The sequence below is a fragment of the Xiphias gladius genome, chromosome 3, assembly GCF_016859285.1.
Source record: "Xiphias gladius isolate SHS-SW01 ecotype Sanya breed wild chromosome 3, ASM1685928v1, whole genome shotgun sequence".
Classification (NCBI taxonomy): Eukaryota; Metazoa; Chordata; class Actinopteri; order Istiophoriformes; family Xiphiidae; genus Xiphias; species Xiphias gladius.
This window is the reverse complement of record NC_053402.1, coordinates 1,424,348-1,443,858: the sequence shown is the minus strand read 5'-3', so window position 1 is coordinate 1,443,858 and position 19,511 is coordinate 1,424,348. Positions and strand designations below refer to the sequence as shown.

The 19,511-nt window shown below is 41.3% G+C and overlaps 1 protein-coding gene across 2 annotated transcripts in view; it reads left to right on the top strand.

Moving 5' to 3' along the window:
* tanc2a (tetratricopeptide repeat, ankyrin repeat and coiled-coil containing 2a) overlaps positions 1-19,511 on the top strand; it is a 68,963-nt gene that overhangs the window by 29,715 nt on the left and 19,737 nt on the right. For both annotated transcript variants that reach the window (XM_040119875.1, XM_040119868.1), the window contains 11 exons: positions 9,854-9,990; positions 11,031-11,199; positions 11,297-11,617; positions 13,907-14,032; positions 14,128-14,394; positions 15,786-15,925; positions 16,418-16,649; positions 16,742-16,914; positions 18,420-18,500; positions 18,592-18,792; positions 19,273-19,407. In XM_040119875.1, coding sequence (XP_039975809.1) covers positions 9,854-9,990; positions 11,031-11,199; positions 11,297-11,617; positions 13,907-14,032; positions 14,128-14,394; positions 15,786-15,925; positions 16,418-16,649; positions 16,742-16,914; positions 18,420-18,500; positions 18,592-18,792; positions 19,273-19,407 — 1,982 coding nt within the window. The remainder of the gene's footprint in view (positions 1-9,853; positions 9,991-11,030; positions 11,200-11,296; positions 11,618-13,906; positions 14,033-14,127; positions 14,395-15,785; positions 15,926-16,417; positions 16,650-16,741; positions 16,915-18,419; positions 18,501-18,591; positions 18,793-19,272; positions 19,408-19,511) is intronic.

Below are 19,511 nucleotides of genomic sequence, written 5' to 3'. Positions count from 1 at the left end.
TTACTCCCCCCACTTCAGGCTTTAGTTGTTGTTCTCTTTCTTTGCTTATTTTTGAGGAGGGTCCACCTGTGAATGAAAGGAGTGCATTTTTTGACTAAAAAGGACAATAATCGGTGGAATACATTGTCCAGATCTGCTGTGTGAGTTGTGGTTAAGTTTAAAAGCGTGTGCATTCCGGTTTTACTGCTAGAAGTAACAGATTACCTTTACTGAACGTATGAGGAGTTTGGCTATTAACACAGTGTTCATATGTTTTACTATCCTGCTCATTGACTGCAGTCATTCTACTTCAGAAGTTGGAGTACCTCTAGTGTTTTTTCTTTTCCTGGAGAGTCTATTCCTTTTCTTATCTCTTCATCCCTACCTCCTTCATCCGTCTGTCCCTCTCTCTTTTGTGTACTCTGGAGAGGAGGAGCTTAGGTCCGAAAGAGAAGAGGAGTGGGGAGTGATTTTATAATGTGTATTGATTACAAGCAGCATGATGGCAATTGACTCAGTTGACCCTGCCCTCTACATGGAAGCACTCTGAACCAATAGGAACCCTGCTGCCAGCTAGCTATGGACTGCGCAGCGACTATTTTGAAACCATGTGCCTGCTCCAGAACCAAGTGGTGTTGCCAGGAGCAGTCCTCTACCTGTCGCCCATGGAGACTGCCACATGGCTGCAGTTGTGGCAGAGATGTCATGGAAGCGGATGTCGTCAGCCGTGCCTCCTCCCTCCTGCAGCGCTTGCTGTTTTATTTCTGCTGTTGTGTATCCCATGAGGACAGCCCCGAGCTGTGTCGGGATTGGGTGGCTCATCCCATCAATGGAGCACAGAGAGGAGGAAGAGGGGAGGAAGGTGAGAGAGAAGGACCATTTCTCTGTTTCTGCAATGTTTCAGCAGGTAGATGGGTTTCTACCATGGAAAAAATTAATTGTCTTTGTGTCCGTGTTAGGGACCTTGTATATCTTCATATTTACTAATGACAACAAATCTCATTTAGAGTTGTTTATTTCAGTGAAATTTGTCTTGCAAGTATGAACAGAAAGACTCCAGAGAAGTCCTCTGTTACTTTCCCGTTTCTCTAACTTTCACCAGCATGTTTTCTTGTATTATGGCATATTAAAGGGGTATTCCAGTGATTTAGCATCAAATTTATAAAAAGTTAGGGGACTCAAAAGTGACAAATTTAGAAAGACGAACGGTCAAAATCAATGCAGCAGAGCCCAAAATACCCTGACTTTTAGTCTACAGTACAATAGATCATACATTTCCCATAATGCAACTGGATAGCATTATAATTTCTTATTATAATTTTTTTTCAGACTTTGGAGAGTACCTCCAGAGCCAACAGAACAACATACAGTTATTTCTACAAGCTGTGTAGTTCTCCTCATGAAGAGGAAGTTGCACTTCATGTGTAAAATTGGTGGAGTGCCCCTTTAAGAATATTTAGCCATTATAACCAGGAACAAAATACTTCCCTGCTGTTGGTGAATTAAAGTTAAAGTTAGTTATCCCCAGGAAATAGTTTAGAGGGGGCACAACTGACACAGACCTACAAGGGCTGGGTGGTATAGAATCAATATTATTGATAACTTTTGTTTGCATGATGCGTAAGATATCTACATTGTTTAAAAAGAGTTTTTACATTGTGCACAATAATCACACTATATGCGCACCCTGGGTATGTCGTGACTTTGGCTAACTCATAGTGAATCTAATGATCCCATCTATGAGAAGAAGCATCTGGAAAAAGATGTCTTGTTGACAAAGCAGCATCTCTAGTTATGAAATGTGAAAGCTTGGGAGTTGATTGAACATTGTTCAGCTGCTGCTTTGCACCGTTCTGTCCTTACGTGCTGGGGAACTAACACTAGCTAGCCAGATCTGCAGATATTAGGCTGTTATCTTCACAAGGAATGCAAGCTTGAGTGGATAAACTAGCAAGCTGACATTCAGTTTCTTTCGATGTTTGAAATGATTATTAAAGTGTAACAGTTTTGGAATTAACTGAGACTCAGAAGCAGAGAAATTCACAGGAGGCAGTAAAAAGTTTAAAATAGCAACTTTTACATAGGTGGTCAATCCAGTACAGGCAACCAAAAGCAGGCAGGAAGCATGCAAAAATCCAAAAAACAAGTAACAAGGCAAAGTAAGAAACCATGGCAAACACGAAGACAACACTGGAAAGCAATGCACACATGAGCAGTAACAAAGACAGTCTGGCAGAGAGCAAAGGGAACAGGGAGTATATAAACGGGTTGGACTGACGGGAAACACCAGGGGCAGGTAAGTAGGTGGGAACCGGTTGAAGATCATCAAGGGAGCGGGAGGCAGACGAGGACAGGAACTGAAACGACAGGAAAGGTGAGTTTACGGAATAAACAGGAAACCAGACAATGAGAAATAAGTAGTGTGATGCTCATGAAAGTCTCTGATGAGGGACTGATCCCAAATGTCCCTAGAGGGGACCTAGGAGCTCTCCTCCAGCCCATAACCCTCCCAATTGACCAGGTAGTGGTGACCGTGACTCCTGCAGTGGACTGCCATAAGAAGCTTAAATGTGACAACAGGTTGTCCATCAATGACCCGTGGAGGTGAAGGGGGTCTGAAGGAGGGAAATAGTGGACTCATTCTAGCAGTCTTAATCGTAGAGACGTGAAAGGACGGGTGTACTGTCATATTCCTGGATAGACATAACTGGACTGCCACAGGGTTAAGAATTTTGGAAAGCTTAGGAGATTCCACACGAAGTGAGAAATCATGAGCAGAGACCAAGACCTTCTCCAACAGGACAGTAAGGAGCTGGAGTGCAATGCTAATCGGTTGCTCTCTTGTATAGGCTTGAGTTGCAGAGAAGAGCTGCCCGAGCAGATGGTACCTAAACATCTCCCTCTTGTTAAGGAATCAGAGGTAGTTGATACCCATCAACAAACTGGAAGGGAGACAAACCTGTGGCTGAGACAGGGAGAGAACTGTGAGCATATTCAATCCAGGTTAATTGACAACTCCAGAGGGATGGGTTCTGAGATACCAGACACCTCAGGCTCGTTTCCAGTTCTTGGTTGTAGTGATTAGTCATATCATTAGACTAGGGGTGGCAGCCAGAAGAAAGGCTGGCCATGGTGCCAATCAGTTTACCAAATTCAGCGCAGATCGAGAAGAGAACTGGGGGCCCCGGTCCAACATGACGTCCTGTGGAAGACCATGCAGACGGAAAAGGTGGGATAACATAACCCCTGCCGTCTCCTTGGCACCGTGGAGTTTAGGCAGAGGAACAAAGTGCGCCATCTTGGAAACAAGCGGAGAGGAAGCTCGCTGTATCCTCTCCCAGGGAGAGCCACCAGAAACGCTTTTTGAGGAGACTGATAGTCTGAAGCACCCCCGATTGATAACTAAATGTAGATGAATGCCCATAGGTGGGGCAGGTAAGTAGGTGGGAACCAGTTGAAGATGATCAAGGGGGCAGGACGCACACAAGGGCAGGAACTGAAAGGACTGTAGGTGAGTATACAAAATAAAACTGAACCAGACAATGAGAAACGTACCCAAAACACAATTTAAAAAAAAAACAATTGAAGAGGAGAAAAGCTTTCTGAGCTAGTAAGCATGCTAATTATCAGTTAGCAAGATAGTTAGCTCAGTCGCTAATGGGACAATAACTTCAAAGGCTTTTTGTTCCCTCAACGGTCAGCATTGTCATCACAGGCTTGCTGTTAGTCACTAGAAAGACAATATTCACCGAGGTTGAACTCGCGTGAAAAATTAACACAAAGTTATTTCACCTCCACTAGCAAATCCACTAATGACGTCAATTCCGTTGGAATGACTTTATATAAAATTTTGCAGTTTTAAATCTCTCCTATAACCAGAATGAGTGAGCTGAACAGGATGAGCCCTGACACTGAAAATCAGATTTAGCTGTAGCATAAAAAAGCCCTATGTACTGTATATGTATTTGCAGCATGTAAACAGCAGTTTACGCACTGTATACATGTACATACACTATCGCGCTCCATAAAACTTTGTAATTTGTCACTTTCAAATCTGATATTTGACAACAAAGTCAAAACAGTATTAAGATGAGCAGACTACTATCAATCAAACCGGGCTTTTAAGTAAAAATCTTAATCCTACCTTTAAATAATTTAACTCGTGTAGCCTTCATGTCCGCAAAGGAATCTCTAAGTGTCAGGTTGTTTGGTTTTTGGTGAGGGTGATTTAAGCAGACACCATTTTTCTAGCGCTGTGGATGAAATGACTTGTCTTGCTTGGTTGATATTGTTCTTGATAAAAATCATTATTTAATTCTATGTGTATTGATCCATCAGTTTCCAGCCACAACAGAATAACCACATTCCTCCAAGGCTGAGCGATAACCTGTGTACATTAACATGAGTTGTAGGCTCACAGACACAGCGAGGGCCAGTAAAGATACTGACAGGGCCGGTAAAAGGCTTAATGGATATTTTGACGACCCACCTTTGCTTTGTCACAGTATGCCTGATGGCAGCCAACATTTTAATTGGTGGGATAACAGATGAGAGAGGAGAAAACTGGAGGGAAGAGAAGAAGGTTCAACAGATGCTCTCAAGCAACCTAGGAGTAGATGGCATAAATATGGATATCGAACTTCTGTGCTTAAGAGACGAGTATTCTTTCCATTGCTAAGAAATTAACGAGCATAAACATGTATATAAACGAAGACTTCTGTGCGTTTCATGGTTCAATGTTTCTTTTTTAAAAAGGTTTGATTTGGTCTTATTCTTAACTTTTTTATTATGCTTGCTGCTGTTGTGTTTTGTGTCTCCAAATAACAATACTTCATCTTTGTCATTAAGCTTGCCAAGGAAGGGTTCGGTATTAGCTCACTTAAACACGTATATGCAGCCTGAGGAATAGGGTTAATGAAATTAGAATCCGAATTTCTTCCTATGACAATATTAATGTTTTAGCACTGTCAGAAACACAACTGGACACTACCTTTGGTAATTCCAAGCTGCTGTCAAAGAATATAGGCTGTATAGAAGAGACAGGAACAAAAGGGTGGCAGAGTTGCATTTTTTTGTTACAGAAAGACATTATGAGAACTGACATTGAATTAATATGGCTACAGATTGATCTTCCATACTGTAAGCCTATGCTATTTGGCTGTTCTTTAGATCACCCAGTTCAAATGCGAAAGATTTGGATTCAATATGTGAAAGATTCAGAGAAAAGTTAAAGTAACAATGTCTTCCTTCTTGGTGACCTTAATATTGACTGGATTTCTAAAGATTGTCCAATATGTAAGAATGTGATTTCTATGGCGAATGTGTGCAATCTTACCCAGGTTGTGACTCAGCCTACAAGATTTTCTAAAACCATGGATGGTCTTAATACTTCAACCTGTATTGATCACATTTTCAGTAACATACGTGAGCTGTGTTGACAGGGAGTGAGAATGTGAAGGTCAGTTCATTACCAGGCCATACGAAGTAGCTAATTAACTTCTTTATCAACAAGGTAGGTTGCTTAAGATCTTGCATGCAGTTATATGATGTCAATTTGACATTAAGCCCCACTGTTAACAGTATTATAAGAGAGAAAACATGTTTTGCATTTAATCAGGTTAACCAGAGCACAGTTAAGGAGATATTGCTCACACTCTCAGATGACGAACCTCCTGGTATAGATAGATTTGGAAAAATTCACCACACTTCTATTGTGAAAAACTAGTACATAGAGTTTTTTGTCATAGATGTAATACACGCCAAGTTAGCACTGGTCATATAGTGGTGCCATGTTCGTGAACAAATAGTATGATGAGAATTGTTCTTTATAGAGTTTCTTCTGCCTGGAATATGCTGCCCAATCAGACACATCAAAAGTAACTTTTCTTTCAAAAAGTCAATTGAACAAAAAATGATGAATCTTACATAGATGTTACTTTAGTTATTGTTATTTTGGAACCTTTTGATTGTTTTTATTTTCTTTTGTGGCTATTTTTTTGCGACAGTTTTTTTGTTTTGTTTTCATTGTTACGCATCTATTGTTTGTCTTTTCACATGTAGTTATTTCACTTTTTTGACCTTTCCTTGTTTTATTGAAAGTGTGAGATTTTAAATCATTGCTTGCATTTATTGTTATTTTTTGTAAGTTGACCCGAGGTAGACTAGCGACCACTCTGTGGAAGCTAATGGGGATCCAAGTAAAGCAACCACAAAATAGCTGAACAAAATTAGTTTGTGCATCATTGTGAAATATATGTTGGTGGTGAAAGCTCAGTGAACTTGTGAAACTACTGTGGCTCATAAGCCAAGCAGTATCATAATTCTGCTAGCCACTACAGTTAGCTTTTAGCAGGTGAGTCAAGCTAACTGGCTTCCAAGGTACAAGTGCTAACTGGCTGCTAGCTCGCTTTTCTCTCTGAGGTAAAGACTTAGGCTCAACGGGAGGGCTTGAAGAACAAATCAGTGAGCAAATTCAGTGAATGCGACTCTATCAGAGGAGTTTTTTGTGTGTGTGTTTTGATTGTTGTTTTAGTTTGTCTTGTTTTTTTTTTCTCTGGTTTTAGAGTTTGTTTCTAAAACCCACAAGACCACATGTGGGTTATTGTATGAAACCACAAGCATTTGTAACAAACAACACATTTCTTTGTCACATACCTTTGTCCTGACTATTGTTCTTCTGGGGTGCTCCCCCCCCCTCGACTGTCTTTAGATAGTCTGGAAAAACAGCCGGAGAGAAAGATCAAGACTGGGGTATGAAAAACCTTCCGTCATAGAGAAGGGCGTGACACGATAATTATTCATATAGGGGGATAATGGCGCACAATCTTTCCTCGAAGGCATTCGTAGTGTTGTACTCAGGAAAGATGGAGGAAATAGCTGTGTGAAGAATGATAAAAGAGAGCTTGTTTACTTTCTCATCTTCCCACACCTGGCCAATCACTGCGTGAAGCTGGTGTGAATGTACTATTGTTGGTTTCAAAGAGTTACAGAAACTGTCAGATGCAGATGTGTGGAGGGAGGAGGTTTCAGAGACTGTTCGACTATCTGGCAAACACTTCAGTGTAATCATACGGACCTTACACTAAAGTGGGAATCTGTAGAAAAATGGGGGAGTAAGGAAAAAAAATTACAAAGTTTCCAATTATCCAAACTTCATATTGTACAGAGACTGCAACTGAAACCCAAGATCTAGTTATTCTCTGTATCAGCCCAGCTGTGAGGCACAAAGTTGTGATAGCTCAGGTTGTTAATATGCTGTTTCAGTAACACAGAGGTTGTGGGTTCAAATCCTGTCTTTAACTATCATGTTTTGTAAAGCCGCAGACACAAGTTTACAATAGATCTGTATCCTCAGGAAAGAGCAGGAACAAGGAGAAGAAAGGTAGGTAGGAAATTACAAAATAAGAAAGGAAGGAAAGGAGGAAGACAGCAAGGTAGGAAGGAAGAAAGAAACAACTGAAGGAGGGAGGAAGGCTGAAAGAAAGATGAAGGAAGATAGAAAGAAATGACAATACAAAGGAAGGAAGGAAGGCAGGGAGGAAGGGAGAGAAGAAGAAAGGAAGACAGGAAGAAAAGAATTAAACAAAGAAATGAAAACAAAGAAAGACAGGACAGGAGGAAGAAAGAAGAAGAACAGAGGATGGAGATGAGAGAGGAAGGAATAAAGACAGAAAAGAGGGACTGACGGAAGGAATCAGAAGTTATAGTAGTTAATGATACAGAAATGGAAAAGTCTGTGCCTCCTGTATCTGATCTTTCCATTTTAATTTTCTTCTAAAAACGACTCACACACCCTGTCATTGACTGACCACACGCGCAAGCATGAATGTGCGTGCGCACACACACAGTCTTCCCAGTTTGCTTTGTGTTTGGTCGGTTTTATTTTCAGTCTGCGATGCTTCTCTGGTAGTTAGTCCAACAGTCTGCAATTTATAGCTGTAATTACAGTCTGTCACAGAAAGAGACAGAGTATGAGCTTTCATGCTGTGGTTTACATTTTTGTGTCTATGTGTGTGTATAAACTGTATATGTGTGTGTCTACTCTTGGCATATTTAGGCCATAGTGAATATATTAATATGGACATTACTGTTTAGCGCACACACGCAGTTTTCCCAGGGGGCTTCGTGTTGGAGTTCATGTCTTTTGTGTGAATAGGTCTTAAGTTATCTTATGATGTGTGTATTTTCATAATCTCTTCTGATTGGACAGATGTATACCCATTTTTCTTCCTGACTGGAAAAATCCAATTTCATAGTGTGTGGAGGAGGGGCCCCAGGTCACCAGGAGAATAGAGTAGACCAAGAGAAAAGTAAATGTTGGATGACCTCCTAGGTTGTTCCACTGGTCAGTCTGTGTTTCAGTTGGTCTGTTTCCAGCACTACAGATTTAATTTATGTGGCTCAATTTGTACTTGACAATGCTGTTACTTGACACTAAGGCTTTCCTGGACAGTAATACATCGGTAAAGCTGATACTAAAGGGATAGTTTGTTTATTTGCTTTTGTTTCCAAGAATTAAATGAGAAGATACCAGTCTCAGGATTAAGTATGAAGCTGGTCAGTTGCCTACCTGCACTTCTAAAGCTCACAATTGTTGAGTTTTGTCTTTCTCGAGGAAGCAACTTGGCCCACCTTAGAAATATTGCAACACATAAAAACCACCACCCATTACAACCACAATTTTGTCGATTTAAGTCCCGCCACCGTGGTACATGGAATGCGGGACATTATGTCATCCTGCCGGCGTCTGTGACTCTGTTACTTTGCGACTCTGTAAACACATTCATGTGAACACGATAACTCAAAAAACAATACATAGTAGAAGCTTCAAACTTACACCACACATACCCCATATGGAGTAGATGATCTGGTTGGATTTTGGTGTGCTTTCCCGAGCAAATTTGAAACTTCTGTTAGCAATCTTGATGACAAACAACTAGTTTTGAGAATACATGTTCTATTGAAATGGAGATCATGGCGGCACATAAAGCAATCCTTTGTTACACTTCAGTTTTTCAAACAAAACACTACTAGCATGCTGATGTTTAGCAGATATAATGTTTAGCATGCTCACCATCAGTATAGTGTGTTAGTATGCTAATATTTGCTGTTTGTAGTAAACACAAAATACAGCTGAGGCTGATAGGAATGTCATTCATTTTGCAGGTATTTGGTCATAAACAAAAGCTTTTGGAAAAATTAATATTTTCACCCAATGATAGTGCTATATGGAAAATAAAAGGATCACCTAATGCTACCTGCTCAGCAGCAAACAGCAGACAGACACGGTCAGAGAACGGCTGGTGAACACAGTGGATCATTTGGCAGCTAAAGAGCCAGATATTTCCCTCAGGAGCTGGTGCAGACCAAAAACAAGCAAAAACAGGCAAAAAGAGAGTGAATATGGGACTAGCATCAAGTGGACAATACCTCAACACCAAGTGAATGCAATTTTTGCTCTTCATCTGCTGGATATATGTATAAGCAACTGTTTGATGAGTTTGCAATATCACCTTAAAAGATACTTTTGCCCTTGTTGTGTAAGCAAAGCTTGTTTCTGTTAGCCCAAGTGGTTAATACAGCCAATATTGTAACTTTAAAGGACGATAAAATGTTTAAGGTACTTTAGAAATAGTGTCGCCTTTACATAGTTGGCCCATCAGAAAGCACTGAAAAGTTTGTTTTTCTTATGTGAAATATCATTTGGCTCAAAAATGTGAGCTAGATTTCATTTGAACTATTATTGAGGAGAAGTTACTGATAAAGCGCTTTGAAACTTTCAAACAACTACCATTATTGATTGTAGTTGATTAAGACAAATTAAACACGTAATGGACCTCTTTTCACCTTTATTTCACTCTCCGTAACTCTACAGGTGAGGAGGAGTTAGGACCTCCCCCCTCAGTAGATGAGGCGGCTGATGCTCTGATTACCAGGTTGGGCTTCCTGCTGGGGGACAAGATAATCAGTGGAGAGCCAGGGTCCCCTTACCACCCCCAGGATGATGGACAGGTAAACAACTCACTCTAAGATGCATGCTGACAGACATCTAGGTTGTGTTTAGTGCCGTCTAACTTGCAAAGACACTTTTAAACAGAAAAGGTTGAGTGTCCTGTAGCAAATTCAGGTTTATTTTGTCTCTCTCCTTCACATATTGTAGTAGGGTGTATGTAGGGGTGACATTCCCAAATCTGAATCCAACATTTGGCAGATCAGAAATAAGTATAATAAAGTGTCTTTTAAAAAAAAATAAATTCATTATTATTTGTAAACCGAAGAAGAAGTTAAATAGTCTGACAGTCTGAACTGAGATACACCTTTGTCAAGGCTCCTTAAAATGCAAAAGTGTACAGTAAAGTTTAAATTGTTCCGGGAGTTTCTACGAACTCTTGGGTTTCCATTCCATTTCTATATGCTTTGAGAAGACATGACACAAAAAACCCCAAAAATATTAGAACTCAACTCATTGTTATGAAATTCATTCATTATCATAATAACAGGATGTAACTGGCTCAGCTGGAATGCTAGTGGATAGCCTAGCATTGCTAATGACCAGCAGAGTCAGTTTCCAGTAGGTTACTGAGGCAGGACTGTGAGTTACCAGGCTCGCTGAATGAATAGCCTAGCTCGGCGAGTGGGTAGCTCGATAAGGAAGCAATACTGCCGGCCTCTCTGTTACGAGCGCCGGCTTATCACTGGCCAGATCAGGTTAACCAGCTGGTTTTGGCAAGGGTATAGCCTCCACCGACTTCTCGGTAGTCTTAATTTTGTCCCTTACCCAGCGCCATAAAATATAACTTAACAGTAACCTCCAAATGTTGGATTGGATGTTGTTTTAATATGCTTAAAATTAACTGGCTCAGACCTTGAAACTCTTTCTATATTTTACCTCACTCCCACGAATATTTTTTTAATGTCAATTGGATTCCTTTTTAAATATCTCTTTCATTTGTTGTCTCTTACTTTTAATGTTCCTTTAATGTGTCATTTTCATCTTATTTATTTTCATACACATAAGAAAGTAAGGATACAAGCCGTTGTCTCTCCCACAGAGGATCTCTCCTTCCTCCAGTCTGGCCAGTAGCAGCACCTCCCCCTGCTCCACACTGCAGCCTCCTGCTGGAGGAGAAGGCAACAACAACAACAAGCATGCATCCTCCAACCAGGCCTCTGTCACCTCCCCCACCTCAACACTGGAAAGCAGAGACAGCGGTATCATAGGTGAGCCACTATAGATATACTTCTCTTTTTTCAAAAGGAAATCCTTACGCTGCGAAATTATTAACTTTTTCTGTCTTCTCCTCACTCTTTCATTCAGCCACGTTGACCAGCTATTCTGCAGAGTCGGCAGCGGAGCATGACAACAGCACCAAATACCCTGGCGATGGCTGCCATGGGAGCAGCCTCAACCTCTGGCAGCAGGGGGGCCGGCCGGTGGTGGCCTCCACCTCCTCTTCCTGTATGGCAGCAACGGGAAACACGAATGATGGCTTTCTGTACAGGGTGGACGACAACATGGCCGCCTCCACTTACAGCCTCAACAAACTCCACCCAGACCGAAGCCATGGCGCTGCCTACTCTTCGGGCTCCACCCACTCCATACCTCTCTACCTCATGCCCCGCCCAAATTCAGTTGCTGGTAAAATGACAAATGGATGATGTGTTTGGAAGTGTGTGTGTGTGCGTGTGTGTGTGTATGTGAATCAAGCTTTTTTCCAGTCCCGCAGTGCGCTCCCACACACTTTTTCCTGTTAGGAAAGAACCGCATCACTCTTTCTCAACCATAGTGAGCTCACTAGTGACAGTCAGCATAAAAAGCCTTTGTGATGGCTTCCATGATGAGTATGTGTCCACTCTGGGTTTGAAACAGGACCTCTAACAGACAGAGGCACATATAGTGCAGCATAATGAACGGCAGTTACACAGTAGTTACATACTAACTGCACTCAGTTTTCACTTTATCTTCATTCCTAACAAGAGTGTTGAGTCGGGTTGTCAGCTTTTACATTCTTTTTCCACCACTGCAGTTCAGGATAACATGAGGCAACTTTAAGAATATTAAATCCTTTTAGACTCCGTGAGATTAAGATTGCAAATGGAAAGTATGCCCATACCATAAATGGTGATGACATACAAGTGTTGTGTTCACAGCTTGTTTCTGCTGCCACCAAAGTGGAAAAGGCTATTGCAGGTTTAAAGGAGGATATTAGCTTATCACAGAGAAATTACTGTCATCAAACGCGATATAACACAAACTATGTTTCTTTGTCCCCAAGTGGTCAAAGAAATTCAATTTATGCCACTTTCATTAGCTCCCAGTTAGAAATACTATGCATTTTGATGACGATGAACCCCATCAGGCATCTGTAATTTTCCTGACTTTTTGCTTTAGCAACACAGACAGCTTTACACCACGTTTAACTGCTATAACATAATAGTTTGTTCTTCGTGAAACAAATGAGAATAGATGTCAGTTATCAGTTTATTTTATATATTCACCCTAAACTTAAAGGAATAATTCAGCACTTTGGAAACACCCTTATTTGTTTTTCTTTCCAAGAGTGAGATAAGAAGATTGATACCAATCTGATGTCTGTGTGTTAAGTACTGGAGTCAGGACGTGGTTAGCCTAGCGTAGCACTGAGCCTGGACGCAGGGGCGGATTGTAGATGGTTTGACTGGATCACACCTTTGGTAGGTTTCTGTCTTTTTTGTCCAGAGTCGAGACAACTCAAAGTTTCCGTTTCTATTTATCAGCGCTAATGTTTGTTTTCAAATCAGCTTTATAACAGCTGTAGTGGAAGCCAGACACGGCGATCCTCCGACAATATCCTAGAAAAATGATAGCTAAGAAAAGGAAGTTTACGTTTTATTTTCTTTACAAATTAACTCTCAACCATAAATCTGCATGACCTTTCTTTCTTTCAGTGTTTTCGAATCCTGGGTTTTGTTTGTGGTTGTATTCCTATTCTCATTACCTTGTTTTCTTGGATGTATGTGTTGTAGTCGAACCCCTGGATACTGTTGAGCACTAAGATCAGACACAAAACACCACTGAATTCACAAGTTGTACAGTTATGCACCATTTAGGAAAATTTTTAGTCACTGTGAGGTTGCCAGGCAAGCAGCGGAAACAACAGGAAGCCATTGCTCCCAGTCAGGAAATTGTCCGGCACACAATTTAGCTTCCACTCACCATTAGCAGCACAGGGAGCAGAGTTTTTTAACAACTTTGATTGGATGATTCATACCCAAATGCACCGTGGAAGTCGTAGATAACTTCTCTTTTGACATTTCTAATGTACTCACTGTTGTTCGTTTGGCTTTTTGATCAAATAACCAGGTATTTTCTAAGGCAGTTGTTCATCTTTTGCACGGATGATTCGGTTTCATGCCCATGGAAGACTAAGGTTCAGTGCTGAGACTTGAGATTTCCCAGGATTTCTAACCTGTTCCCCTGTCCTGGTAAAAATACACCATTAAGCCAAACCACTAAAGCCTGCAACTGGTTTTAATGTTGTGGCTGGTCGGTGTATGTAAGCTGTTGCACGCAGATTCCAAGTTTATACAGTGAAATTTTTTGTAACGTGGCAACCGTCCTCAGGGGCCGGTCTTCCATCAGAGTCGTCAGGACAGTTTTATTTTCAGGAGATCAGACGATTGGCAGCGTGTTTTTTCCACCTCAAAGACAGTGTAACTTTTAAAACGAATTGTTCTACTGCCACATAGATTAATGACTATGGAAGTAGACAAGTGAAATAAACACCATTATATAATACATTTTCTGAATTTCTGTGGTTAAAATCAAATTTCATATGTGATGAGAAACCAGGAAAAGATATATTTCAGGGAAGCAAGAATTTTAAACTCATGGGAAAACCTTCAAGATTTGCTCAACAGGACTTTCTTTTGGATTCTCTCTCTGTAGCCACTAGTTCTGCCCACCTTGAAGACCTAGCCTATCTGGATGAGCAGCAGAGACACATCCCTTCAAGGACGTCCCTCAGAATGCCCAGACAGAGTTCTGGGAGTCGTAGTCAACAGGACCACAGAGGTGAACAAACACATACTCTCAAACGCTCACAAGTACGCTCTGTTATATTAACAACCAGCGTTACAATACTTCGCCCATCCCCTCTTTCCCTGCAGTTCGCTTCATTCCCTCTCTCAACCTGAAGCCCCTCCACTTTGAGGTCCCCGGTCTCTCATCTAATTGGCTGTTCAGCGGCAGGGAGTGGCTCTTTCAGGAAGTGGATGCCTGTCTCTGCAGGGATGACCCATCAACCAGTCAGGGTGTGGTCATCGTCGGCAACATGGGCTTCGGCAAAACGGCCATCATCGCCCGTCTGGTGGCGCTCAGTTGTCACGGAAACCGAATGTGGCCAACTGCTGCCGGAAGCGAGACCATTCCCAAGCGTAAGCAGAGATAGGCAGAGTCGAAAGGAGAGAAAAAACAGCACAGTATTATACCGGACAAGTTATCTACAGAATGTTAGTAGTAAAAAATTATTCAGGATTAAAACGTGGAAAATTCCTGTCTGTGTTTATTTCACTAAACATCTGTTTTCAATATTTAGACTTGTAGTGAGCTTCATCCTGAAATAACTTTTCCCCGTATTTATAGAGGCATTGCAGGATAAAGCCTGACTGATGTTTCACAGGTTTTATTTATACCTCATGATCTGATATTGAAAGACTTTACATGACTTGAGAGTGTGTGGAAAAATGATTAACTCAAGTTAGGAACCGTCTCAAAAGTGCACGGAAAAAGACCAAAACAGTTTATGGGATTTTTGTTAATGGTTTTTTTTTTTTCATTTACACTTAAAACCAACTTTACTTTGATCTGAACCTCCTCCCAAAATTTACACAACCTCATATTTTCAAAATCATGCAGCATGGACCATTTCTGTTAATATTTTTCTCAATTTTTTTACAATTTTACAAACACTGGACATCCTCCCACACAACCTCCAGTTTTCAAATAAAACTCATGCAGTATGGCCAAATGCAATTGTATTTTACCCATTAAATTGTCCTGTTCTATTAGCACATATTTTATTTGCACATAGTTTAGACTTCCTTTTTTCTTTTTTAACGTTCTTAATCAAATATAAATCAGGCTTTATTATTTGATAAATGTATGTACATGGTTAAAATGTTCTTTTATATATTTTTTTGGCAGCTTATAAAACAACAGAAAATTAAGCAGTCTGGAGGGTTTAACTGTGTGTAGGTCCCTCCCACTTCCTTTATAAATCTGAACACAGATGTTTGTGTGGCAAAAACAAATAGAGATAAAGATACAGATAGTAGCTTTCCATTACACCCCTAGTTTATGGTGATACCGTACCTGTCCTGTCTAATGGACAGTTTGTCAAAGATCACAAAAAATTGAAATGTTGGCAAATCTGCAAGAATATGATATGTCCAGAAGGACAAAAAGGCCCAATGTTGTTTTAGATTTTTTTTTCATTGTTTGCTTTATATTATCCCGTATGTCCTGTACTCAGTAGGCACTTAGAGGGGACCTAGTAGATTTTTGGCAGGAGCCCATATCACATGCTTGCCAGAGGACCCCCAGTGAGTCATTCCAACCACGAAGACGACCTTATTTACTCCGTAAGAAAGTGCTGAGTCATCACGCAGAAGCCAATAAAATCAACAACCAGCCACATGGCAGAGCCAACTTCCAGAAAAACAGCAGCCACAGAGAAAGAGAGAGATGGTCTATTTGTTTACATCTTTACACACATTTAAAATGAAGAAAAGTTCTGAGATTTTTCCTCCCCACACCCTCAATCCAGATGTGGCACCTGTTTCTTTCTCCAACGATTCCCTGGGAAGAGGAGGAGGAAGAGGAGATGAAGGAGGAGGAGGAAGCTGTCCAGGAACTCCAGAGCTCAAGAGGAGACAGGAGGAGGCGCTGAGGAAGCTTGCAGGACAGGTAGTATCCCCACGTTAATTAATGTAGATCTACTGTATCACACAGTGGATTTCTAGAAAGCAGTCGTGGAACGTGACAAAGCACATTTACTCAAGTGACTTAAGTGATTGTGCTTTACTTTAGTGTTTACAGTTTATGCTACTTGATGCTTGATGCAGCACATTTTCAGAAGAGAAGATTGGACTTTTTTCTCCATTGCGTTTATCTGACAGTTCTAATTAATGGTCACTTTGCAAGTGAAGGTATGGATTCAACAAAGAAGATTTAACATGGTACTCAGGGAGCTTTAGAGGGGCTAGTTGGCTGATTTTGTTTGTCTCCCTGTTTCCAGTCTTTATGCTAAGCTAAGCTAACTCTCTGCTGCCTCCAAGTACACATTCACTACACATACATGAGAGTGGGTTCAGTGGCCGATCGATGTAAAAGGCTGTGTAGAATTCCACAATGAAATCCACATATCATTCAAACAGTTCTCCCTGTCTGTCGTTGCAGGTAGTCTCATATCATTTCTGTCAGGCTGATAACTGTCACACCTGTCTGGTTCCGGAGTTCGTCCACAACATGGCGGCGATGCTAAGTGGTGCCCCTCAACTGCTGGCCTATCGGGAGCTGCTACACCAGTCGCCACAGCTGCAGAGCACGCTCAGTCTGCGCTCCTGCATCCAGGATCCGAGCTCTGCCCTCCAGAGAGGAATACTGGAACCGCTGGACGCTCTCTACAGAGGTACATACTGATTCTACTGTATTCTGCCTGCTTCCGTTCTGTTGAGCCAGGGACGGTATTTAATCTGCGATGGTCCATATTGTTGTCTCCAGAGAGGAAGTTGCATCTGGAAAGGGCGGGGCTTATTATACTGATTGACGGGTTAAACGAAGCAGAATTCCACCGGCCAGACTACGGCGACACACTGACTTCCTTCCTGTCCCGAAACATCCAGAAATTTCCTTCCTGGCTGAAGGTCATTACCACTGTCAGGACCAGTCAGCAGGTATACACACATCCCCTCTACACACAAACACAAGCAAGTCAGACTTCAGGAAGCACAACTTGGGACTTTTTAATCAGCCCTTGGATGTTATGTATGTAAATTATGCATGTATCAGAGCTGCTAAAACTGTCAAATTTTCAATGAAATCTATGTTTTTACGTTCAACCCAGCAGCATCCATAATCACCGACTCAAGAATTAATACGTTAATTATGACAAAACACACCTAATACCTTTTGTTAAATTCCTTCAAAGTTTTCACTACGTATATTATATGAGTCTGGACAGACATGGATGTAAACTGCATCTTCACTGGTTGGTGGTTGTGCATAAAACCACCGTGAGGTGATTCTAGTTTTAAAAGAATTAGATAGATAAGGAAAGATATTTTTAAGCTCAAACAAAGACAGTCTGCTATTTGGCATGAAGTAAATTAATCAGGATTTATGGATGTGTAACCTTCCAAGAAGGCATGGAAGTCTGATGTGGTCATCTAATGAAGAGTTTCCAGTATTACAATCCAGAAACAAGACCACAGATTCCCTCAGTTCTGTGAGTTAAGAGAGGGCAGTAAAGATAAGTATTGAGATCTCTCTCCAGAAATAGGTATTATTAGGATATTTATAGCATAAGCTCACCACATTTGCTTCTCTGTTGTTACAAAATGTTTTGTTATGAGTTTGAAGAGATATTAACTCCAAGTTTGTTCAGTATAGTGCTGGAAGGATAATATCTGTTGCTCTTTATTGGATTAGGAAAAGTTTACGCTCCAGCCACCCAGGCCAACACTACCCAAGACGGCGTACGTGTCAAACGTATCGGTTCGACCTCATCCTGAGAGCCTTTCTCACAACAAGTGAAAACATATTGTTGTATTGAAAATAAGAACAAGTAGGTATGCTAAACAGCCAAACAGAGTTATGATGGAACAAAGTAATAGTCTGACTGTGCATTTTTCCTATCGTATGCTAGGACCCTAGTCAAGCATCAAGTGCATATTTAATCCCTCGGGTTTTCATTTCAAAATAAATCAGCTGGAACTTTAAAAAGTCAGCCAGGCACAGCTTTTTCATCCAACGTAACAAGCTATCTACAGCTACAGCTGATAACATCTGTCAGTGACAGCTGTTATCTCAACTCACAATATTGAGCGTCGCCGGCTTGAGAAAAGAAATGTTTTTTTTCTACCTCTGTCTGGATTGTTTAAACAACTATTTTGACGGTAAATCTGCCAGTATGTTCACTGTAAACTGCATTACTGTTTGTGCTGTGCAAGTGTAGAAAGCTTGGCAGGTGTAGCAAAAGCGACCAAGGGGGCAGGGCTAAGGGAATGGCCAGTTAGAGCAGAGCGAAGGGTGTGAATATCCACCGGCCTGAAATAACATCTGTCTTCAGGGTGATGCCGGACCACAGCCAACAAAACACAAATTGGAAGTGGCTTTACTGACAAAACTTGTTCTGAACAAACAAAACAACAAAATTGTTTCTGTGTATTTGTTCAATCAGGACACCACTCGTTCTCTACCTTTTCACCGCATCTCTCTAGACAAGATAGAGGAGAACAACGCCATAGACCAGGACCTGCAGGTAACATGCACACAGACTGCCTGTTTGTCTGTCTCTCTATCCATATTACATATGGATCGGTTCATCCATACGCCTGTCTCTTTTTCCTCAGGGTTACCTGATGCAGCGTATCCACGGCAGTGGTGAGATCCAGAGCAACGTGTCGCTGAGCAATGGTCGACCTGACAACACGGCGCTCACCAAATTGATTAGCCACCTGAAGAGCCTGAGCAGAGGCTCATACCTCTACCTGAAGCTGACCCTGGACCTGATAGAGGGAGGGTACCTGGTCCTTAAGAGCTCCAGCTTCAAGGTGAGTAAGAGGTGGGGAAGGAAGGGGGAAACGCGGATAGGGAGGGGTGAAGGTAAAATGACGTTGGTAGGTTTTAATAGATAATTACTTATCTCCTTTATTATTCTTTTGGTTATGTTACTTACTTTGGTATTCATTGTGTTAGTAATAAACCAGAAGAAGTGTGCTAGCTTACTCTGAAAATTGCAGGTGCAAACACTAATCAGGGCAAAATGTATATGTATAAAACTGTGTTTGCACGTTAGCTGTAGCATGAGAAAAGCAGTTTAAGCATCTAAGGCAGTTAAACTGTCCGTTGAGGTTTCTTAATTAGTTATTAATTAATTTCAACAAGAAATGATAACTTACCACTCATTTAGATGTGTAGTTAGTCATTTAGTTATGTACCAGTATGGTCACTGAATTATTTGTTTGATTAGCTAGACATATTCGGCTGGATATACGGGAGAAGACGTTAACTTTGTGTCTGTGTGTGCGAAGGTGGTTCCTGTGAGTCTAGCAGAGGTCTACCTGCTGCAGCTCAACATGCGGTTTCCCACCCAGTCATCCTTTCAGAGAGTTCTGCCACTGCTCAACGTTACGGCGGCATCGCTGCACCCACTGACCGACCACCAGGTACGCGCCAGCACTGTGTCTTGTGCGCATGCGTTTATGAACTCATGTCCCCCTCAGAATGAATTGTACATACCTTCCCTTTTCATCTAGTGCTGTCAGTAGGT